This window comes from Myotis myotis, unplaced genomic scaffold (genome assembly GCF_014108235.1).
Source record: "Myotis myotis isolate mMyoMyo1 unplaced genomic scaffold, mMyoMyo1.p scaffold_m19_p_28, whole genome shotgun sequence".
Classification (NCBI taxonomy): Eukaryota; Metazoa; Chordata; class Mammalia; order Chiroptera; family Vespertilionidae; genus Myotis; species Myotis myotis.
The window spans coordinates 1,380,853-1,399,499 of NW_023416333.1; the positions used below are offsets into that span (position 1 = coordinate 1,380,853).

At 42.6% G+C, this 18,647-nt stretch overlaps 2 protein-coding genes across 3 annotated transcripts in view; both read right to left on the reverse strand.

The window, feature by feature from the left end:
- Nucleotides 1-18,647, reverse strand: part of LOC118649184 (zinc finger protein 615-like) — a 1,009,024-nt gene that overhangs the window by 90,628 nt on the left and 899,749 nt on the right. The gene's annotated exons all lie outside the window — the stretch shown is intronic.
- LOC118649211 (zinc finger protein OZF-like) lies at nucleotides 2,597-16,907 on the reverse strand. 2 transcript variants are annotated; one of them, XM_036296093.1, is made up of 4 exons: nucleotides 16,855-16,907; nucleotides 15,580-15,835; nucleotides 14,588-14,714; nucleotides 2,597-5,821 (listed from the first exon to the last, which is right to left on the reverse strand). In XM_036296093.1, the coding sequence occupies exons 2-4, from the start codon at nucleotides 15,610-15,612 to the stop codon at nucleotides 4,305-4,307; spliced, it is 1,677 nt and encodes a 558-aa protein (XP_036151986.1). In that variant the 5' UTR covers nucleotides 15,613-15,835; nucleotides 16,855-16,907; the 3' UTR covers nucleotides 2,597-4,304. The 2 variants fall into 2 exon arrangements, with proteins under 2 accessions (XP_036151986.1, XP_036151987.1); XM_036296094.1 differs by lacking the exon at nucleotides 2,597-5,821 and adding an exon at nucleotides 11,074-11,201.

Below are 18,647 nucleotides of genomic sequence, written 5' to 3' on the forward strand. Positions count from 1 at the left end.
GGAATGTTGTGGAGTGAAAGAAGATGTAGTGTCGAGGATTGAGAAAGGTATGATGAGATGGTCTGGAGATATAGAGAGGATGAACAAAAGGAGATAGACAAAACAAGTATACAAAACGAGTGTGGGAGAGTTGGAAGGGGTTGACCTCAGGGAACGTACCTCAATCAAATTGAGGACATCTTTAGCAAAGGCCAGCTTAGGAGTACCCTAGTTAAGTTAATAACAATGTACCTACCTATATAGTTTAAGATTAAAAAATTTGGCTTTCTCTCAAAAGAAATTTCAATCGTTGTACTGTTGATATTTGGCTCTGTTGACTAATGAGTTTGCTGACAACTGGTATAATAGAGGGTATAAAGGAAAAAGAAAGTAAATTGACAAACAAAAGGGTTTGTGTAAGTTGCAGAGGATCTGTAAACAATTAAGTTGAGGAAATAAAAATAGTAAGAAAGGATATAAAGAAAGGAATACAATAGAAAGGACGATATGGGAGTAGAAACACTTAAGAGTAATTGTAAAAGTTGTAAGAATGTTTATGAAGTGAGCCCAGGCCTGTGTGGCTCAGTCGTTTGGAGAATCATCCTGTGCACTGAAGGGCCATGGGTTTGAGTCCCAGTCAGGGCACATACCCAGGTTCAATCCCGCTTGGGGCATGTACGGGAAGCAACTGATTGATGTTTCTCTCTCACATATATCTCTCTCTCTTAAAAAAAAAAAAGGAATAAAACATAGCCTTAAAAAAAAATGTTTGTGAAGTGATAAAAAGGGTTCTGAAGAGAATCTTAAAAGAAAATTATAAGTATATAACAAATTTTATAGAGCACCTGAATTAACTTAAAAAGTAATCATATTATTTTAAATCTTAGCACACATATACTTATGTGAATAAAGGGTCAAATTTCTTATATGTAAATAGAGGATTAAGGTTTTCTTAAAGTTTTCTTTCCCAGGCCTGTGCAAAGTAATTAGGGAGGTGACTCAACTGTGAACCCAGCAAGCAGAACCAATAAGCAGTATCAGACCAACCCACCAGAAGTCAAAACATCATCTCATCGCCTGATGACTAATTACAATAGCTGACATCTAAGGACCCCCGGGCCTGCATGTAGCTACATTCCTCACCCTGGTCTCTTCCCCTTTATAATCCTGTCCACTACACCTTGCTAGAAGGCAGGATTTAATGCTTGTAAGCACCCTGTCTTCTTAATGGGACTAACCATTGGTATCATTATAATTCTTTGTTTTTCTTATAGTCTACAAAATCAGAACTTGAGAAGAAAACGTGCTTTCAGGACCCTGACATTCAAAGCAGAATGTTCGCTGCTTCACTCTGTCTAGTACATCCAGCAAAACAAAATAGGGGGACATACAGGGAAGCAAGTCAGTGTATGTGAGAGCACCTGGTGTTTACAAGATCTTTATGCTTAGTCTTTAGATGTTACTTGCTTAAAGGACACTGCAGATGCATGTGTCTTCTCAAGGATGCTTACCCTGCTGATAATATCTAACAGTTAGTTTTAGCTCAAGCTGTGGTTACAATAAAAGCCTAAGGAGGCAGGCAAACAGGGCTCTTTGGTTCCTATAACCAGGCAGTCCCTTAGCCCTCTCTTTCACAGAAACGTGGGTCAAAGTAATGATTCATCCATCACTCAGGGTCTGTGGGTCAGTCCTGGCATTGTTAAGTAAACGTGGAAAATCTTCATTTCTGTAGTTGTGGATGTTTCCAACAGCTCGATATTAGTTTAGACTTGCCAGGTTTTTGTGAGAATTAAAAATGAAAATGCTCAAAAAGCAAATCCTGGTACAGGCAAGTACTATTTGTCACTTTTTTGATCCTCAGAGTCCTAGGGAAGTCCTGTTAACACCTTCATGTCACATTTTAGACAACTGAAGTGCAAGAGTTCCTTCTTTTTTACCGCAGCACAGTATTCCATTGTGTAGCACTGAATTTTTGACAAAGGTAAATAACACTTATATCCATATAAAGAATTATACATAAATGTTTGTACCAGATTTATTAGAAATAACCAAATATTTATTAAAATGGACAATATGAAAAAAAAATGGACAACTTATGGTGATATATCAATGATAAGAATATCTATCAGAAAAAAACATGAGTTACTTATAATCTTAACTAAATCTCCAAGTATTTATGAAACATAAATTAAAGAACAAAAATGCTTAGAAAAACCAAAGTTTTGTATTAAAATGGAATGTAAATCCATGGTTACTAGGAAAGCTGTGAAGAACAAGGACACATTAAAAGAGGTCAGAAAGCAATTACACAGTGACAGATATGGTCAGTATTATGAGTATAACGACTGTTACAGTTTCATGCACCTGTCAAGATTTATGAAACTCTATACTTAACACATGTCATTTACTCATTATAGCTTTTCAAAAATGGTTCAAGATAAAACAAATGTATGTTCATCTATTTTGGAACAACAGGTTTGGCAACACTATATTCAATCCACATTCTTTTTCTTTTTCTTTTTTTTTTAAAATATATTTTATTGATTTTTTACAGAGAGGAAGGGAGAGAGATAGTTAGAAACATCGATGAGAGAGAAACATCGATCAGCTGCCTCCTGCACATCTCCTACTAGGGATGTGCCCGCAACCCAGGCACATGCCCTTGACCGGAATCGAACCTGGGACCTTTCAGTCCGCAGGCCGACGCTCTGTCCACTGAGCCAAACCGGTTTCGGCTCAATCCACATTCTTATGTCCTCTGGGCGAGAGTCTCACGTCAGTGACATAAAATGTAACAAACAATGAAGAACTTTCACCCAAACCCACTGGAATGCTGACTGGGTCACAAAAGCCACATCCCTGGATGAAAGACAGTCTTTGTCTTCATCTTGTTTTGCTGCCAGTGCACCAATGGCTCTTATGGGAACATCTGAGAAGCTACAGGAAGCCACAAAAGCTACTGATTATATTCAATGACAATGACTGCTCCACAGAAGATAAACATGCCTGGAGTGGCTCAGATATGTGTACACACAGCTCTTGTAGTTTTTTTTTAAAAAAAAGCCCGGATGCACGTTTAGGTGAGGACCATTCCATCTAATGGGCTGCAGTCTTGTTCAACAACAATTAGGTCTGTGTTTCTGCAGTGAAAGGGTTTCCCCTACTTGCGATGGTCCTCAAACCAGTGACCAACACCCATGAAATTGTAGGCATTAGGGCACATGGCCCTCTGCAAGACCTGCGCAAGTGATTCCCTTCAAATGTATTGTCATCCCTTGAAGAGTAGGAATAAATTCATGCTACAAGAAGACCTACTTGAGGCTGTCATAGCTACCCCCTCTTTGGAGTGATCTCTGTGTCTCAAAGCATCCAGAACATCACATAAGGACTAGAGAGTCCACAGTGTTTCCTAGGAAAACATGGGCAGCAATGTAAATTTGGCAAAAACTGCTAAGATAATTTCTGCACCATAATGTTTCCCCAAGGGCAAAAATATTTCAGACCCCATAAACGTTTTTCACCTCATCATGCTTGGAAAGTGCAGATCTCGTTATAAACTAACCCATATAGTAAACAGCACACCCAAGATTAAAGAAGTCTTAGGAAAAAGCCTTCATTATTTTACAAACCAAAGAGACATGTGACTGGTAGTTCTTCCATTGGTGACTTAGGCACGCAATAAAGTCATCATTAGTATCTGCGGAAAGTGTGTCCCTGAAAATGGCAGTTCTTCTGCAACATTATGTTTACTGGGGCCAACAGTAATCAGTCCTATGTGGCAACACAAGACAGGGAAACAAGAACTAAGGGCTCAGGTATTCCTCATTTTCTTCAACAAATTAGGCAACAGAGTTAGCTTCCCTGGGCACAGGAAGATGGTGACTGATGCCATCTGTAGGGACCTTATAGGTGGTTCAGGTGAAATACCTTCAGCAACAGAAATATGCAGTGACATAGACCTGGCAACACATCTCTGTATGTTAGAAAGTGCAACATAGATTCATATGATACCAACATAAACAAACATAACAACAAAGTCACTTGAGGGGACTTTTCATAAAGTAGGTGATTAAGTGTATGAGATACAATTCAGACTAATGAGACTTCACAAACTTTCTTATACTATTGCTAAGATGGAACTAAGAAACATTTCCTACACATCTAAGATATTTCTCACATTTGGTCTCTTTTGTGCATAGCCAATTAAAAAATTTGGCTGAGATATCTCACATTAACTGGACTAATAATGGCTTTCTCCACTGTGAAATCTCTGATGATATAGGAGATGATCGCTCCTGGTAAGAGATTTCTCACACTCATTGCAGTTATAAGGCTTTTCGCCTGTGTGAGCTCTGATGACAAAGCAGGTATCTGCTAGTGGTAAAAGATTTCCCACATTTACCACACTCATAAGGCCTTTCTCCAGTGTGAACTCTCTGATGAAGATGAAGATCACTGCTCCTGGTAAAAGATTTCCCACATTCACTGCACTTGTACTGACTTTCTCTGGTGTGAAATCTCTGGTGACACTTAAGTCTATCAATCCTCATAAAAGAATTCCCACATTCACTGCATTTATAAGGCTTTTCTCCTGTGTGAATTCTCTGATGCCGATGAAGGGTAGTGCTAGTGGTAAAAGATTTCCCACATTCACTGCATTTATAAGGCTTTTCTCCTGTGTGAATTCTCTGATGACAATAAAGGGCAGTGCTCCTGGTAAAAGACTTCCCACATTCACTGCACTCATAAGGACTTTCTCCAGTGTGAAATCTCTGGTGACAATGAAGTCTGTCAATCCTCGTAAAAGATTTCCCACATTCACTGCATTTATAAGGCTTTTCTCCTGTGTGAACTCTTTGATGACGATGAAGTTCACTGTTAGTTGTAAAAGATTTCCCACATTCACTGCATGTATAAGGCCTTTCTCCAGTGTGAAAACTTTGATGGTAATGGAGGCCACTGCTATTGATAAAAGATTTCCCACATTCACTGCACTCAAAAGGACTTTCTCCAGTGTGAAGTCTCTGGTGACAATGAAGGCTATCAATTCTCTTAAAAGATTTCCCACATTCACTGCATTTGTGTGTCTTTTCTCCTGTGTGAACTCTCTGATGACGATGAAGGGCAGTGCTACTGGTAAAAGAATTCCCACACTCACTGCACTCATAAGGCCTTTCTCCTGTGTGAAATCTCTGATGACAATGAAGGCTATGCATCGTCGTAAAAGATTTCCAACATTCACTGCATTTGTAAGGCTTTTCTCCATGTTCATAATGAAAGCTAGAAAATTTGGTAAAGTAATTCCCACATTTACAGCACAGAAAACACTGACTTCCAGCATGGACACACTTGTCCTGAATAAACGTGTGATTGCAGCCAATGACTTTGTTATATTTTTTTCTCCTTTGAAACTTCACCCCACATTTCAACATATCTTCTGGCCTATTGCTGGTCTCAGCAGCCTTTAGGTGGAGATGTCCTGACTCAGTAAGGACACCCTGTCCCACCTCCCCCCAGGTGACATGATTCTGGGACACCTGGAAATTGCAGCTGTTTGCAAGTGAGATCCTGTCCACATCTCTAATGAAAGTCTTCTCTCTCACATGCTGCTGGTGAAATTTTGTACTGAAATAAAATGCTTGTGCACACGCCCCACACCTCAACAGTATCTGTCTGTGTTGCTCAGTCAAGTGGAAAATGTTTCCCAAGACTAGACCACACCTCTCACAGGGGTGGCTCTCCTCAGAAGACAAGGCTAACTTGGGAATACTTGCCTGTGACACTCTTACAGAAACCTTCTGTTCAGTGGGTGCCTCCACATCCTCTGTTCCACAGCAGCAACCTGAACAAAAGGAAACGTTGGTGAAGTACATGTTGAACTTCTGAAAACTGAATATCTTCAACACAGATGTTTATCTGTCATGACTAGGCTTGATTCCATAGAAAGATTTTCAAGACAAATGAGTTAGATTCTGAGAAAATGGCTGTTATACATTTCTTGGCCCCAAAGGTCAGTCAATGGTGAAAATCTCACCAAGGGAGGTACAGAGCACAGGATGGGACACAAAGAAGAGAGGAAGGGTCTGCTAGTTGTTCCTCCAGAAATGGCTTCCTTTAGGACCTTTCATGCTGGTGAACTGAGTCTGTGTAGAACAATTCAAATGTGCTCAAACCCATAAAAATCAATTGTATTAGAGCACATGATGTTCTACCTCAATACAGTAATAGGTGTGCACTCTAAGGCTCTGCAGGCATGGAACAACGGTGCAGGGCACTAAAGAGAGACCTGTGAAAGAGGTAGAGGTGAAAAGTTTAGAGAGCTTAGGTTATCCATGGACTGCGAATCCAAGGAGAATGAGCACTGATCACTATTAAAACTGAGTCGTTGGCAAAGTGTCAACAAGAAGCAAGAACAAGTAGAATTGGGTGAAGAATGGGCAATGGTACAAAACACTGTAGAACCAAATGGGCTCCTTGTTATGAATGTAACAAAGCCCAGGTGATTTTTTTTTGGTTTTTTGTTTTTTTTAAAAAATATATTTTATTGACCCTTCTACAGAGGAAGGGAGAGGGATAGAGAGCCAAAAACATCGATGAGAGAGAAACATCGACCAGCTACCTCCTGCACACCCCCCACTGGGGATGTGCCCGCAACCAAGGCACATGCCCTTGACCAGAATTGAACCTGGGACCCTTCAGTCTGTAGGCCGATGCTCCATCCACTGAGCCAAACCGGCCAGAGCAGCCCAGGTGTTTTATTACAGCCCTTTATTCAGGCAAAACCACCTTTGTTTACATTGTTTCATTCATAAAGTCATTTCTACTGTGATGCAGAAATAATTCTTCCACTTAATTTCCAGTTGATCCATTACACGGCATAAATGATAGAAATCACAAAAGAAACATTGAAAAGATGGTCAGCACTGTGGTACAACAACTAGCACAGATGAGATCATAGGCAAAAGACCTATGTGAGTGACATCAGCAAGATGGCAGAATCAGAGATATGAGAATCTTTCCCCATCCCAGAGTAAGTAGACAGCTATGCATGAATAAAAAACCCCCACAGGAAATGAGAATAAGAGTACAATGAAGACAAACAGTATTACAGAACACCAGATAAGGACAACTGCATAGAAAGAATGACTGGAAAGACTGGGTGAACAAATATATTTAAAGACAGCTACAGTCAAAAACAAGGGTCAGAGTTACCTCCAGCAGCCACTGTGCTTCTGCTATCCTTGACCATAGTGGCCTGTTATTCGAAAAATACTGGAATTTATAAAATATATATATACTTTTGTTGATTTCAGAGAGGAAGCAAGAGGGAGGGAGAGATAGAAACATCCATGATGAGAATCATGATGGGTTGGCTGCCTCCTACAAGTCCCCCACTGGGGATGGAGCCCATAACCCGGGCATGTCCCCTTGACCGGAATTGAACCTGGGACCTTTCAGTTCCCAGGCCAATGCTCTATCCACTGAGTCAAATTGGCTAGGGCTGGAAATTTTGTTTTTAAAAACCACAGAATGGCCCCAGCCAGACTGGCTCAGTGGCCAGAACATAGGCCTTTGATTGCAACCCTTGGATCCCAGGTTTGATTCCGGTAAAAGGCACATACCCGGGTTGTGGGCTTGATCCCCAGTAGGGGGCATACAGGAGGCAGCCAATCAATGATTCTCATCATTGATGTTTCTATCGCTCTCTCCATCTCTCTTCCTCTCTATCTGAAACTGAATATAAAAAAATAAATAAGAATTCCAGGGTAGCCAAATAAAAAAGAGAACAGAAAAATGTATAGAGGCAAAGTAAATGAAAAGACAGCCTATTGCAGCTCATGTATAAAATTCAGAAAATGCAGTTGAACCAGTTTGGCTCAGTGGATAGAGCATCGGCCTGCGGACTGAAGGGTCCCGGGTTCGATTCCGGTCAAGGGCATGTACCTTGGTTGCGGGCACATCCCTGGTTGGGGGCGTGCAGGAGGCAGCTGATCGATGTCTCTCATCAATGTTTCTGGCTCTCTATCCCTCTCCCTTCTTCTCTGTAAAAAATCAATAAAATATGAAAAAAATAAAATAAAATTCAGAAAATGCAATTCTAAGGGGCAATTTTATAGGGATAAATAACATACATTATGGGAAAAAAAATCTCCAAAAATACTGGCACCTCAGAAAACTAGAAACAAAACAAGAAAGTAAACCCAAAGGTTGGAAAAGAAAGAAACAATAAATATTAGAACAAACAAAAATAAAAGGAGAAAAGACAAAATACAAGAATACCTAACAGGTATTTTTTGAAAGATACAAAATTGGAAAAAACTTTAACTACACTAACAGAAAAACACCAAAACAAACCAAGCCTCAAATAAATTGTAAAGAAATGAAAGACATTACATTTGACCCTATGAACCACAATGCATCATAAGAGATGTTGATGTTAGCAGGTGACATGACCCTCCATAGAGAAATTTGTCAAAATGCCACTATGAGCTTCTGAAATTAATAAACAAATTCAGAGGCCTGGCCAGGTAGCTCAGTTGGTGAGTGTGTGGTTCCTATGCACCAAGGTTGTGGGTTTGATCTGCCATCAGGGCACATGCAGGGGAGAGCCAGCGAATGCTTACATGGGTAGAACAGCAGATCAATGTTTCCATCTCTCTCTTTCTCTGTCTCCCTTCCTGTCTCTAAAATCAATAAATAAAGGATGGTTAGTATGGCTTGGTGATTGAGCATCGACCCATGAACTAGGACAGTGATGGAGAACCTTTTGAGCTCGGCGTGTCAGCATTTTGAAAAACCCTAACCTAACTCTGGTGCGGTGTCACATATAGAAATTTTTTGATATTTGCAACCATAGTAAAACCAAGATTTATATTTTTGATATTTATTTTATATATTTAAATACCATTTAACAAAGAAAAATCAACCAAAAAAATGAGTTCGCGTGTCATAGGTTCGCCATCACTGAACTAGAAGGTCACAATTAAATTCCTTGTCCGGGCACATGCACAGGTTGTGGGCTCAATCACCAGTGTGGGTCACACAGGAGGCAGCCCATCAATGACTCTCTCTCATCACTGATATTTCAATCTCTCTCTATTCCTCTTCCTCTCTAAAATCAATTAAAAAAATATTTTTAATATAATTTATAGAATAAATAGACCTGTGCTGCTCACTGGTGAGAGTGCTGGCCTGTGTATTGGAGGGTCATGGATTAAATTCCCAGTCAAGGGCAGGTACCTTGGTTGCAGGTCTGATACCGCTACCAGTAGCAGCAAATGTGGAAGGCAACCAATCGATGTTTCTTTCTCTCTGGCTCTCTCTCATTTTTCTCTCTCTAAAAGAAAATAAATGGAAAAAATATTCACACTATATGGGTGAAGATAAAAGAATAAAGAACTAAATTCAGAAAAGTGACAGGATGCAAAATAAACGTACAAACATTAGTTCCATTTCCACACACTAATAATAAATTCATTTTAGATAGAAAAATGAAGGCCATCAAATTTACAGAAGCATCAGAAAATAAATAAAATATGAATAAATTCGACCAAAAGGTAAAACATCTGTAAATTGAACACTATAATACAGTGATGAAAGCAATGGAAGTAAACACAAGTTGAAAGACTTCCTGTGTTCATGAATTTGAAAAAGAAATATCGTGAAGGTATCTAGAGTACACAAAGCTGTTTACAGATTGAATGCAATCCCAATGATAACTCCAATAGTATTTTCAAAGAAATGAAAAGGGAATCTTGAAATGTATGGAACCAAAGGATGTCCACTAACAAAAGCAATCTTGAGCAAGAACAAGCTGGTGGTACCAGTTTATTACAAAGACAAAACAAGGAAACAGTGTATTATTGGAGAAACACAGACACATAGATCAGTAGAACAGAACAAAAAACACAGAAATAAACCCAGGCACATACTTTCAAGTCATCTTTGACAAAGCTGGAAGACACCGAAGAAGAAACAGATGGTTTCTTCAATGAATGGTGCAAGTATAAATCGACATTCACATGTAAAACAACAAAACTGGCCCTCACAGATAAAATGTAACTCAACCTGCAGGCCAGAATTAAATGTCAGCGCTAAAACTTAAAACTCCTCAGGACAACCTAGAGAAAAAGTTTCGGAGGTTTGTTTTGGACAGGATTTCTGGATGTGACACCAACCACCAGACAAAATAGAGAAAACAAACAGTCCAGACTGCAACAAATAAATAAAAAAGCTTCCTCACAGCACAACGGCAATAAACAAAATGAAATGAAAGGCAATCTAGAGAACAGAAGAAAATACTCACAAACCATATGAAGGAATCTCTTGGAGGGACTATGGATTCAGTTCTGATCAGCACAAAAAAGCGAATATTGCAATACAGACAGAAACACACAAATAGATGGACTTCCCAATGAACAATGAAGGTATGTTAATACTATACTGCAGGCTAATAACAATGCAATGACTCTGTCTCAAAAGCAAACTCTATTTAACTTCATTAAAAATACTTCATTGCTTTGACCCGAGGCTCGTAGATACTTGAAGAGTCTTGGCCAAGACTTTGTCAGATTACAAATACTAACCCATGTTAGTTGCTTGTCTACAGAGCCTTCAATGCCACCGCATAGGTAGCAATGAGATTCAATAAATGAAAAGCATCCAGACATCATTTTAGACTTTAAGATCTCCACACTAATGACCACTTTGCAAGCTCAGGCTGGCAGTATCGTTCAATGCTTCCCTGAAGACCTACTCTGAAGAGTTAGGCTTCCAGGACATATAATAACACCCCCAAAACACTGGGCTCACAAGATGGGGTTGTATTTTGACAGGTCTTTAACTGGGGCGGTTCAGAAACTGTACTGGGTCAGTTCTCCTAGATCAGGGATGGCGAACCTTTTGAGCTCGGCGAGCCAGCATTTTGAAAAACCCTAACTTAACTCTGGTACCGTGTCACATATAGAAATTTTTTTATATTTGCAACCATAGTAAAACAAAGACTTATATTTTTGGTATTTATTTTATATATTTAAATGCCATTTAACAAAGAAAAATCAACCAAAAAAATGAGTTCGCGTGTCACCACTGACACGCCTGTCATAGGTTCGCCATCACTGTGCTAGATGGTAGGTCGTGTGACTATAATCAGGTACTGTGGCTGGAATTGCATGATGTCGCTCTTTGTACGTTGGCTGAGGTACGGTGCATAACTGTAAGAGCTGAGATGTTGAAGAATATGAAATTCAAAAACAAAAAGGATGAAATATGCCTATATGAACCCTGCTTAAAGACTGCTCTGGAAATAAGGCCTTATTATTTCCTTCCACGTGTGATTTTTCATCAGAAACTATGCAGTGTGGGGGCGAAAGTAGACTTACTGTTGTTCATTTGGAAAATAATACAATTAATAGATAATAACAGGCATTCTAATTCCTTCCACTTCTCCCATTTAATAAAAGGTTTAAATTGTGGGGGCCGCGTTGGCTACCCTGAGAGGGAATGGAAGCGGGTTGGAACTCTGAATGGGTGTGCTACAGTTGATTTTCTGAAGGCGAGGATTCGGAGTTTCTTTTTAAATTTCTGTTTGTTGAAGCAAAACAAGCCCACAATCCTGGGGGAGAACCAAGATGGCGGCGTAAGGTATAGACCTGTGCGTGCTGCCTCCCACAACAACATTGAAACTACCAACTATAAGACAAACAGCTATCATTCAGAACTATGGGAAAGCTGGCCCAGTGGAAGGTCTACAACTGGAAGGAAAGAAAGAAGCGCATTGAGACTGAGTAGGATATGCAGAGACTCCAAGAACAGAGGTACGGAGTCGCGCACCCAGTGGGCTGCAACTGGATGTGCGGTTTTTTTCAATCAGAAGGGGTTACAAACTCTCGAATCCACTGAGCTTGTTTGGGGTGGGATTCTGAGGTCCAAGACCCCTATGGGGAGAGGTGGGACGGCCTTGCAGCGGGTCAGAAAGCGAGGTGGCTCTCTTGCAGAGATGCTCGCCGGCACTTGGGGATGCGGAGTCGCAGAGTCGCAGAGAGATGAGGAGCCTCAGAGACGCCATTGCTGTTTGCTCCGCCCCGTGACTCCCTGAGACCCCGCCCTACTCAATTTACATCCCCGCCCAAGCTGTGCCAGAGGCACATAAGGAACCACTTGCGCTTTTGCAGCATAACCCAACAAACTGTAGATTTCAACTCCTTGCACCCATAAGGGACACACTCAAGAAGCAAACTCAGGTTCGGAGGAAGCTGGAGCTGGACCCGGCTGGGCAGGCGACATGGAACCAATGTACCAGTAAACACACAAGCAGGTCCACCAAATCCAGTCTCACACGGGACACCGGGAGACAGCAGACAAGCAGTCTGTGCACTTAGTAGAAAACGAAACCCAAGCAAGCATACCAGATATTCAGCCAGCTAGAAAGCCTGGAGATTTTGTCCAGCAAGGAGCCTCCCAACAAAAGACAGAATGCCAAACTTCATCTTGACCAGTTAAAGTATGATGTCCAGCACCTGCAGACGGCTCTTAGAAACTTCCAGCAGGAGAGACAGCGAGAGGACCTTCTGACTCGCACCTTCAACCCCAACGTGGGATGCGGCGCTCCCTGCGAGGCTGCGGTGCCCCCTGCGAGGCTGCGACAGTCCCAGTGAGGCTGAAACGGTCCCAGTGAGGCTGAAACGGCCCCTGTGAGGCTGAGACAGTCCCAGTGAGGCTGAGATGGTCCCAGTGAGGCTGAGACGGCCCCAGTGAGGCTGCGACGGCCCCTGCGAGGCTACAAAGGCCCCTGCGAAGCTGTGACAGCCCCTGGGAAGCCGGCAGAACCGCGCGAGCCACCAGATGGCTTCGTTGAAGGCCCGCGAACCAGCACACAGCCCCAAGCACAACTATCACCCGAAGGGCGAGAGGGGCGAGAGCAGCTGTAGTGTTTCTTTCTCCTCACTTTTGGTAACGAAATCCTCATGTTAAACATAAGAGGACACATTATTTTAAAAAGCCGTTACGTGTCTCCGTACCTTTTCTGAGTAGAGTGTGAACAAGTTGTGAGAGACCTTTCTAAACAGAGGGACACGTCGCAGATGGAAATAGCTACATTTTCCATGTGTATGACCTTTGACACGACAACAAAAAGTGTACACCTATGGATGAGGGCAGAGGGTGGGGTGGGAACTGGAGGGGAGCTATGGGGGGAAAAAAGGGGAGCAACTGTAATAATCTGAACAATAAAGATTTATTAACAAAAAAAGAAAGAAAAAAAAAAGGTTTAAATTGTAAAAAAAAATAAAATAAGAATACGAGGAGAATCCTAACTGGTTTGGCTAAGTGGATAAAGCGTCAGCCTGCGGACTGAAGGGTCCAGGGTTTGATTCCAGTCAAGGGCACGTACCTTGGTTGCGGGCACATCCCCAGTGGGGAGTGTGCAGGAGGCAGCTGGTCGATGTTTCTCTCTCATCAATGTTTCTAACTCTTTATCACTCTCCCTTCCTCTCTGTAAAAAAATCAATAAAATATATATTTTTAAAAAATACATCTTATGTTGGGGATTACCTTCATTTTGTGCATTCATTCGTTCTTGTGGAATCTGATACAGTTTGAGGAGTCATGTACATGTTTATGCAAAAATGTTTATTGAAGTGATTCCATTAGTATTGTGTTCTAATACTTGGAGAATTACCATCATTTTTATATAGGAAATGTCCCCTCCACCCCCTGCCTTATTTTTTTTTATTTACAAAAACTAATTTTTTAATGTAAAATATCTATATATATAAAAGCCTAATATGCAAAGTGTCCCCTCAGGAGATTACTTGCTGTGATGTATGCTGACCACCAGGGGGCAGCATAGAACGAAGGGAGGCCCTGGCCAGCAGCCAGCAACAGAGGAAGGGAGGCCCCAGCTGGGAGCCAGCAGCCACTAGGGACCCTACCTGTGCACAAATTTTGTGCACTGGGCCTCTAGTTTATAATAAAATGTAAGGTGAATTCCATACATATTCAATAAAAACCATATCTTAAAGTTAAAAAAGATACTTTTACTGCTAAGCACTAGTAGCAAGTATCTGAGCTTGCTAGAAAAATGGTGGACTAGACTGCTGAACGCAGGGTTGCCTAAAACATGGAACTTATAAATAAGGCGGTGTGGGGGAGTAATACCCGAGAAGCACAAATAAGCACATTAAAAAGTATGTAACAAGATATTAATATGTAAAATGTACAAGGTATTCAAAAGACTCTTTAACCAAAAAATAGAGTTAATAAATAGGATAAGGACGTAGAGACAATTTTTCAAAAAATATGTACAAATGACCAACAGGAATATAGAAAAGACTTCCCTCATTGATCAAGGTGGAATCCCTTACCTTCCTGCAACCCTACCAACCACAAGTCCTTCCCTGTGAATTTAATGCAGCGGGGAGTATTGGGACTTCAGGAATAGAAGGGAGCAATGGAACCAGACCAACCTCCCCAGGACAGCAACTACCCAGGAAACTGGAAAATCAATCAGTACCACAGTCTACATGGGAGGACAGAGCACACCCTGGGGGATGGGGCCTGGGAAATGGCAAAGCCAAGTCCAGGTCACTGGTGAGAGTGAGGGTCTTACCCAGGGAAGATGTAAGTTCAAAGTTCTCCAGCATCACATTCAGGTACAGCTGTCTCTGACCCTCATCAAGGAAGCTCCATTCCTCCCTGGAGAAGTACAGGGCAATGTCCTCAAAGGTCACGCCAACCTGTCAGAATGGAGACAATTGAAACCAGAGCTACCTTTCTGAGAACCAGTAATCCTACTCCTTACAAATCTTCCCCACCCTCAACTTCCTCCAGGGCACCCAGTTTGTGTGGACACCAGGCCCTAATGCCAGTGCAGGCTGCTCTCTCATCACAGTCCCATTACTCACTGTGATGGCCCTCAGCAGAGCAGCTGGGTTGGTGGGAAGGACTGGGGGAGGGGAGGGTGGAGGGCAATGCCATTTAAGGTCTGGGGGATGCCTGCAGGGCCCCAGCCTTCCTGCCAAGCAACACCACTAGATCCTGCCTCCAAGACAAAGCCAAGCGTGCGTTTATGCTTCACCTTTGAGTCCTGACACCAGGTCCCGGGGACCATCAGCTCACAGTTCCTCCAGATGTGCACACCACTGGGTAATGTTTATCCCCTTCCCATGTTCACACCCCAGGTTCACTCCCTCAGCTCTGCCCCCTTCCTGCTCCAATGCCACTGGATTTCGCTGGACTCACCCATGAACTTGGCATATGACATGTAAAGAGCTTGTAGTCCAGCCGGATCCAGGACCACCCCAGGCCCCTGATGGCCCACAGCCGGGAAAGCCCCGAATGAGTCTGTGCCGTCCTCCCTGCAGCCTCTGCTCTTTCCGTCAATACTCACAGCCACATCCTCAGGGGCCTTCAGATGCAAGTCACCCCCGTCCTCTCTGCCCTGCACCTGCTGTGTCCTCAGAAGCCACAACACTCCTCTCTCCCCTCCACCTTCCTCACGGTCCTCCACGCGGGACTGAGCTGCAGGACCGGACAGGCACCCTCCCCAGGCTGTGGAGTCTGTGTGAGGAGGCGCTGAGGGCCCGGGGGACACAAACTCACCTCAGCCCGTCTCCTCAGCACCGGCCGGGCCATTGCCCTCTGTGGGCGGAGCGGGGCGGGAGCGGCGGGAGTAGAAGCCGCTGCAGGAATGGAGGTCTCTGTCCCGGACCTGGCGTGGGTTTCGGCAGTGATTCCGAACTTCAATCCCACGTGTGCGCTGTGAGCACCACTGCAGGCTCCACCATTGGCTGTGAGGCGGGGAAAAACACTCTCCAGTCTTCTCCTCTGGACTGTGTAACCAGGAAATCCCGACCTCCTGAGACAAAAGGGAGCGAAAACAAAATCTACGGGTCTAGCCTTCAGAACCAGAAAAAACGGAAACGCCTTTTCTGAGCTTCCATTGGCTCAGCCTGGTGGCATTCCACGCCCGGCCTTCTGGGTAATGTAGTTTCTACGCTCCAAGGCCAGGATCCAGTATTTCCTCAGCTGACTCCAGGACTGGTTTTGAATGCAAATAGCCCAAGAAAACACCAAGTATACTCAGGGCCCTCCAGGGCCTTCAGGGGAGGGGATTATCAGGGAAAGTTTGTTCCTGAGGCACCTGCCTGGCTTCCTTAACTGCTGGTTTTGCATATCTTTCTTTAAGATCTACTCTTTGTGAATGACAGGCATTGTGTCTTCATTAAGGCCATTTGGCATCTGTCTCCTTCAGGCCAAATGTAGCTTGCAGAAGTTGCTCAAGTCTCTAACTCGATCTAACCTGCCTGCATTGAATCCATTATACAAAGTTAATGTCACAAAACAGACACTCATACTTAAGAGCATCTGCTTCTGATGCCATTCGAAGTGTAAGCTCTGCCTGGGCTGCAGTGTGGATAAGATGGCCAAGAGAAAAGTGAAAAAAATGTTCAAAGCCACTGATTATCAGAGAGATGCAAATTAAAGCAATAATTAGATACCACCTCACAACTGTCAGAATAGCTACCAGCAACAAATGACAAGTGCTGGCGAGGACATGGAAAAAAGGGAACCCTAGTACACTGCTGGTAGGAATGCAGACTGGTGCAGACAATATGGAAAACAGGGAGTTTCTTCAAAAAATTAAATATGGAACTGGCATTTGAGCCTATGATCACACTTGTAGGAATATATCCTAAGAAACCTGAAACAACAATCAGAAAGAATGTACGCACCGCTATGTTCATAGCAGCACAATTTACAATAGTTAAGATTTAAAAACAGCCCAAGTGCCCATCAGTAGATGAGTGGGTAAAAAAGCTGTGGTACATTTATACCATAGAATACTATGCAGTGGTAAAAAGAAGAATCTCTTACCCTTTCAGACAGCATGGAGGGGCCTGGAGAGCATCGTTCTAAGTGAAATAAGTCAGTCAGAGAAAGACAAGTATCACTTGATTTCACTCATATATAGAACCTAATTAACAAAATTAACTAATGAATGGAGTGGATCCAGAGACATGGAAGCTTGGAACAGAGTGCAGAATCTCCGATAGAAGGCGAGAGAGGGTAAAGAAGGAAAAGAAAAAAAGAGATTAAACATCTCTGGGTGAGGATTAAAGAAATATACAAACACACCAAAGTCACCTGAGCCTTGAACATTTTCTTCTGTTCTGTGGAAGCAACGAGAAAGCTCTAGCTTGCTGGGTTCTGGGTCTGCTCTACATTTGTGTTTATAAATCTGTCTTCGTCAGTTGTGTCCCTGAAAATGCTGATACCCCTCCATGTAACCTTCTCCTGCTTCACATGAGTCAATTGCTTTTGGTGGTGTTGTAAGAAATGTCCAAACATGTGGAGAATTCGTCTAAGTTTATTTGGCCCAAGCTGGTCCCAACTGCCAGAAACAGAATAACAACAGGTTGAGTAATTCTCGGGAGAACGGCAATTTTGCACCTTTTTTATACATTAGACTCAAAGGAGAAGACATAAGGGGGTTCATGAAATTCACTGGTGATAAATTAGGGGGGAGATGAGGAAAATCTCTGGGGTTGGAGGGGCACGGCATAAGTGCTCTGGTACTTTAATAGGGGAAGATTCAAAATTTCAACAATGCAAATAGCAGCTTTAGGTGAGCCTCCCCAACGGGCTTGACCAGCACTGGTAGACACTGTCCGTGGCTCTGGAGCCAGAATATTGGATTGCAACCCAGCCTCTTACATCTGACACTTGTTTGGTGAGTAAACTTGGAGAACCTACTTCATATCTGTAATCATGGACCTTCCCAGCAATTTGATATTAGTTTCGACTTCCCAGGTTGTGGTGACAAAGAGAAAATGCATACCCTGGCTAGTATGGTTCAGTGGTTGAGCATCTACCTATGAACCCAGAAGTCGTGTTTAGGTTCCTGGTTAGGGCATATGTCCAGGTTTCAGGCTTGGTCCCCAGTAGTGTCTGTGGGGAAGGCAGCCAATCAATGATTGTCAGCATTGATATTTCTTTCTCTCTTTGTCTCTCCCTTCCTCTCTGAAATCATCAAAAAGAAATAAAAAGAAAAATGTAAGATATATACATATTTTTCTAATACAAAAAACATTTACTTCATAAAGCAAAATTGGCACAAATTGAGTGAAATTCCAACATCCATCTTTGTTGTTTCAATATCTTTTTTTTTTTAAATATATTTTATTAAGTTTTTACAGAGAGGAAAGGAGAGAGATAGAGAGTTAGAAACATCGATCAGCTGCCTCCTGCACACTCTCCCCCCCCCCCCCCCACTGGGGATGTGCCTGCAACCAAGGCACATGTCCCTGACCGGAATCGAACCCGGGACCCCTCAGTCCGCAGGCCGACGCTCTATCCACTGAGCCAAACCGGTTTTGGCTCAATATCTTTTTCTTAAAGAAAATTGCCCACACTCATAGCACATTAGGCCGATGATATGATTAGATGTTTTAGCAAAAATAGCGACATAGCCCTAACCAGTTTGGCTCAGTGGATAGAGCGTCAGCCTGGGGACTGAATGGTCCCAGGTTCGATTCCGGTCAAGGGCATGTACCTTGGTTGCGGGCACATCCCCAGTAGGAGGTGTGCAGGAAGCAGCTGAAGGAAAAATGCAAAGTACAATCAGTTAAGGTTTATTTTATTTATTGACTTTTAAACAATCTTTATTA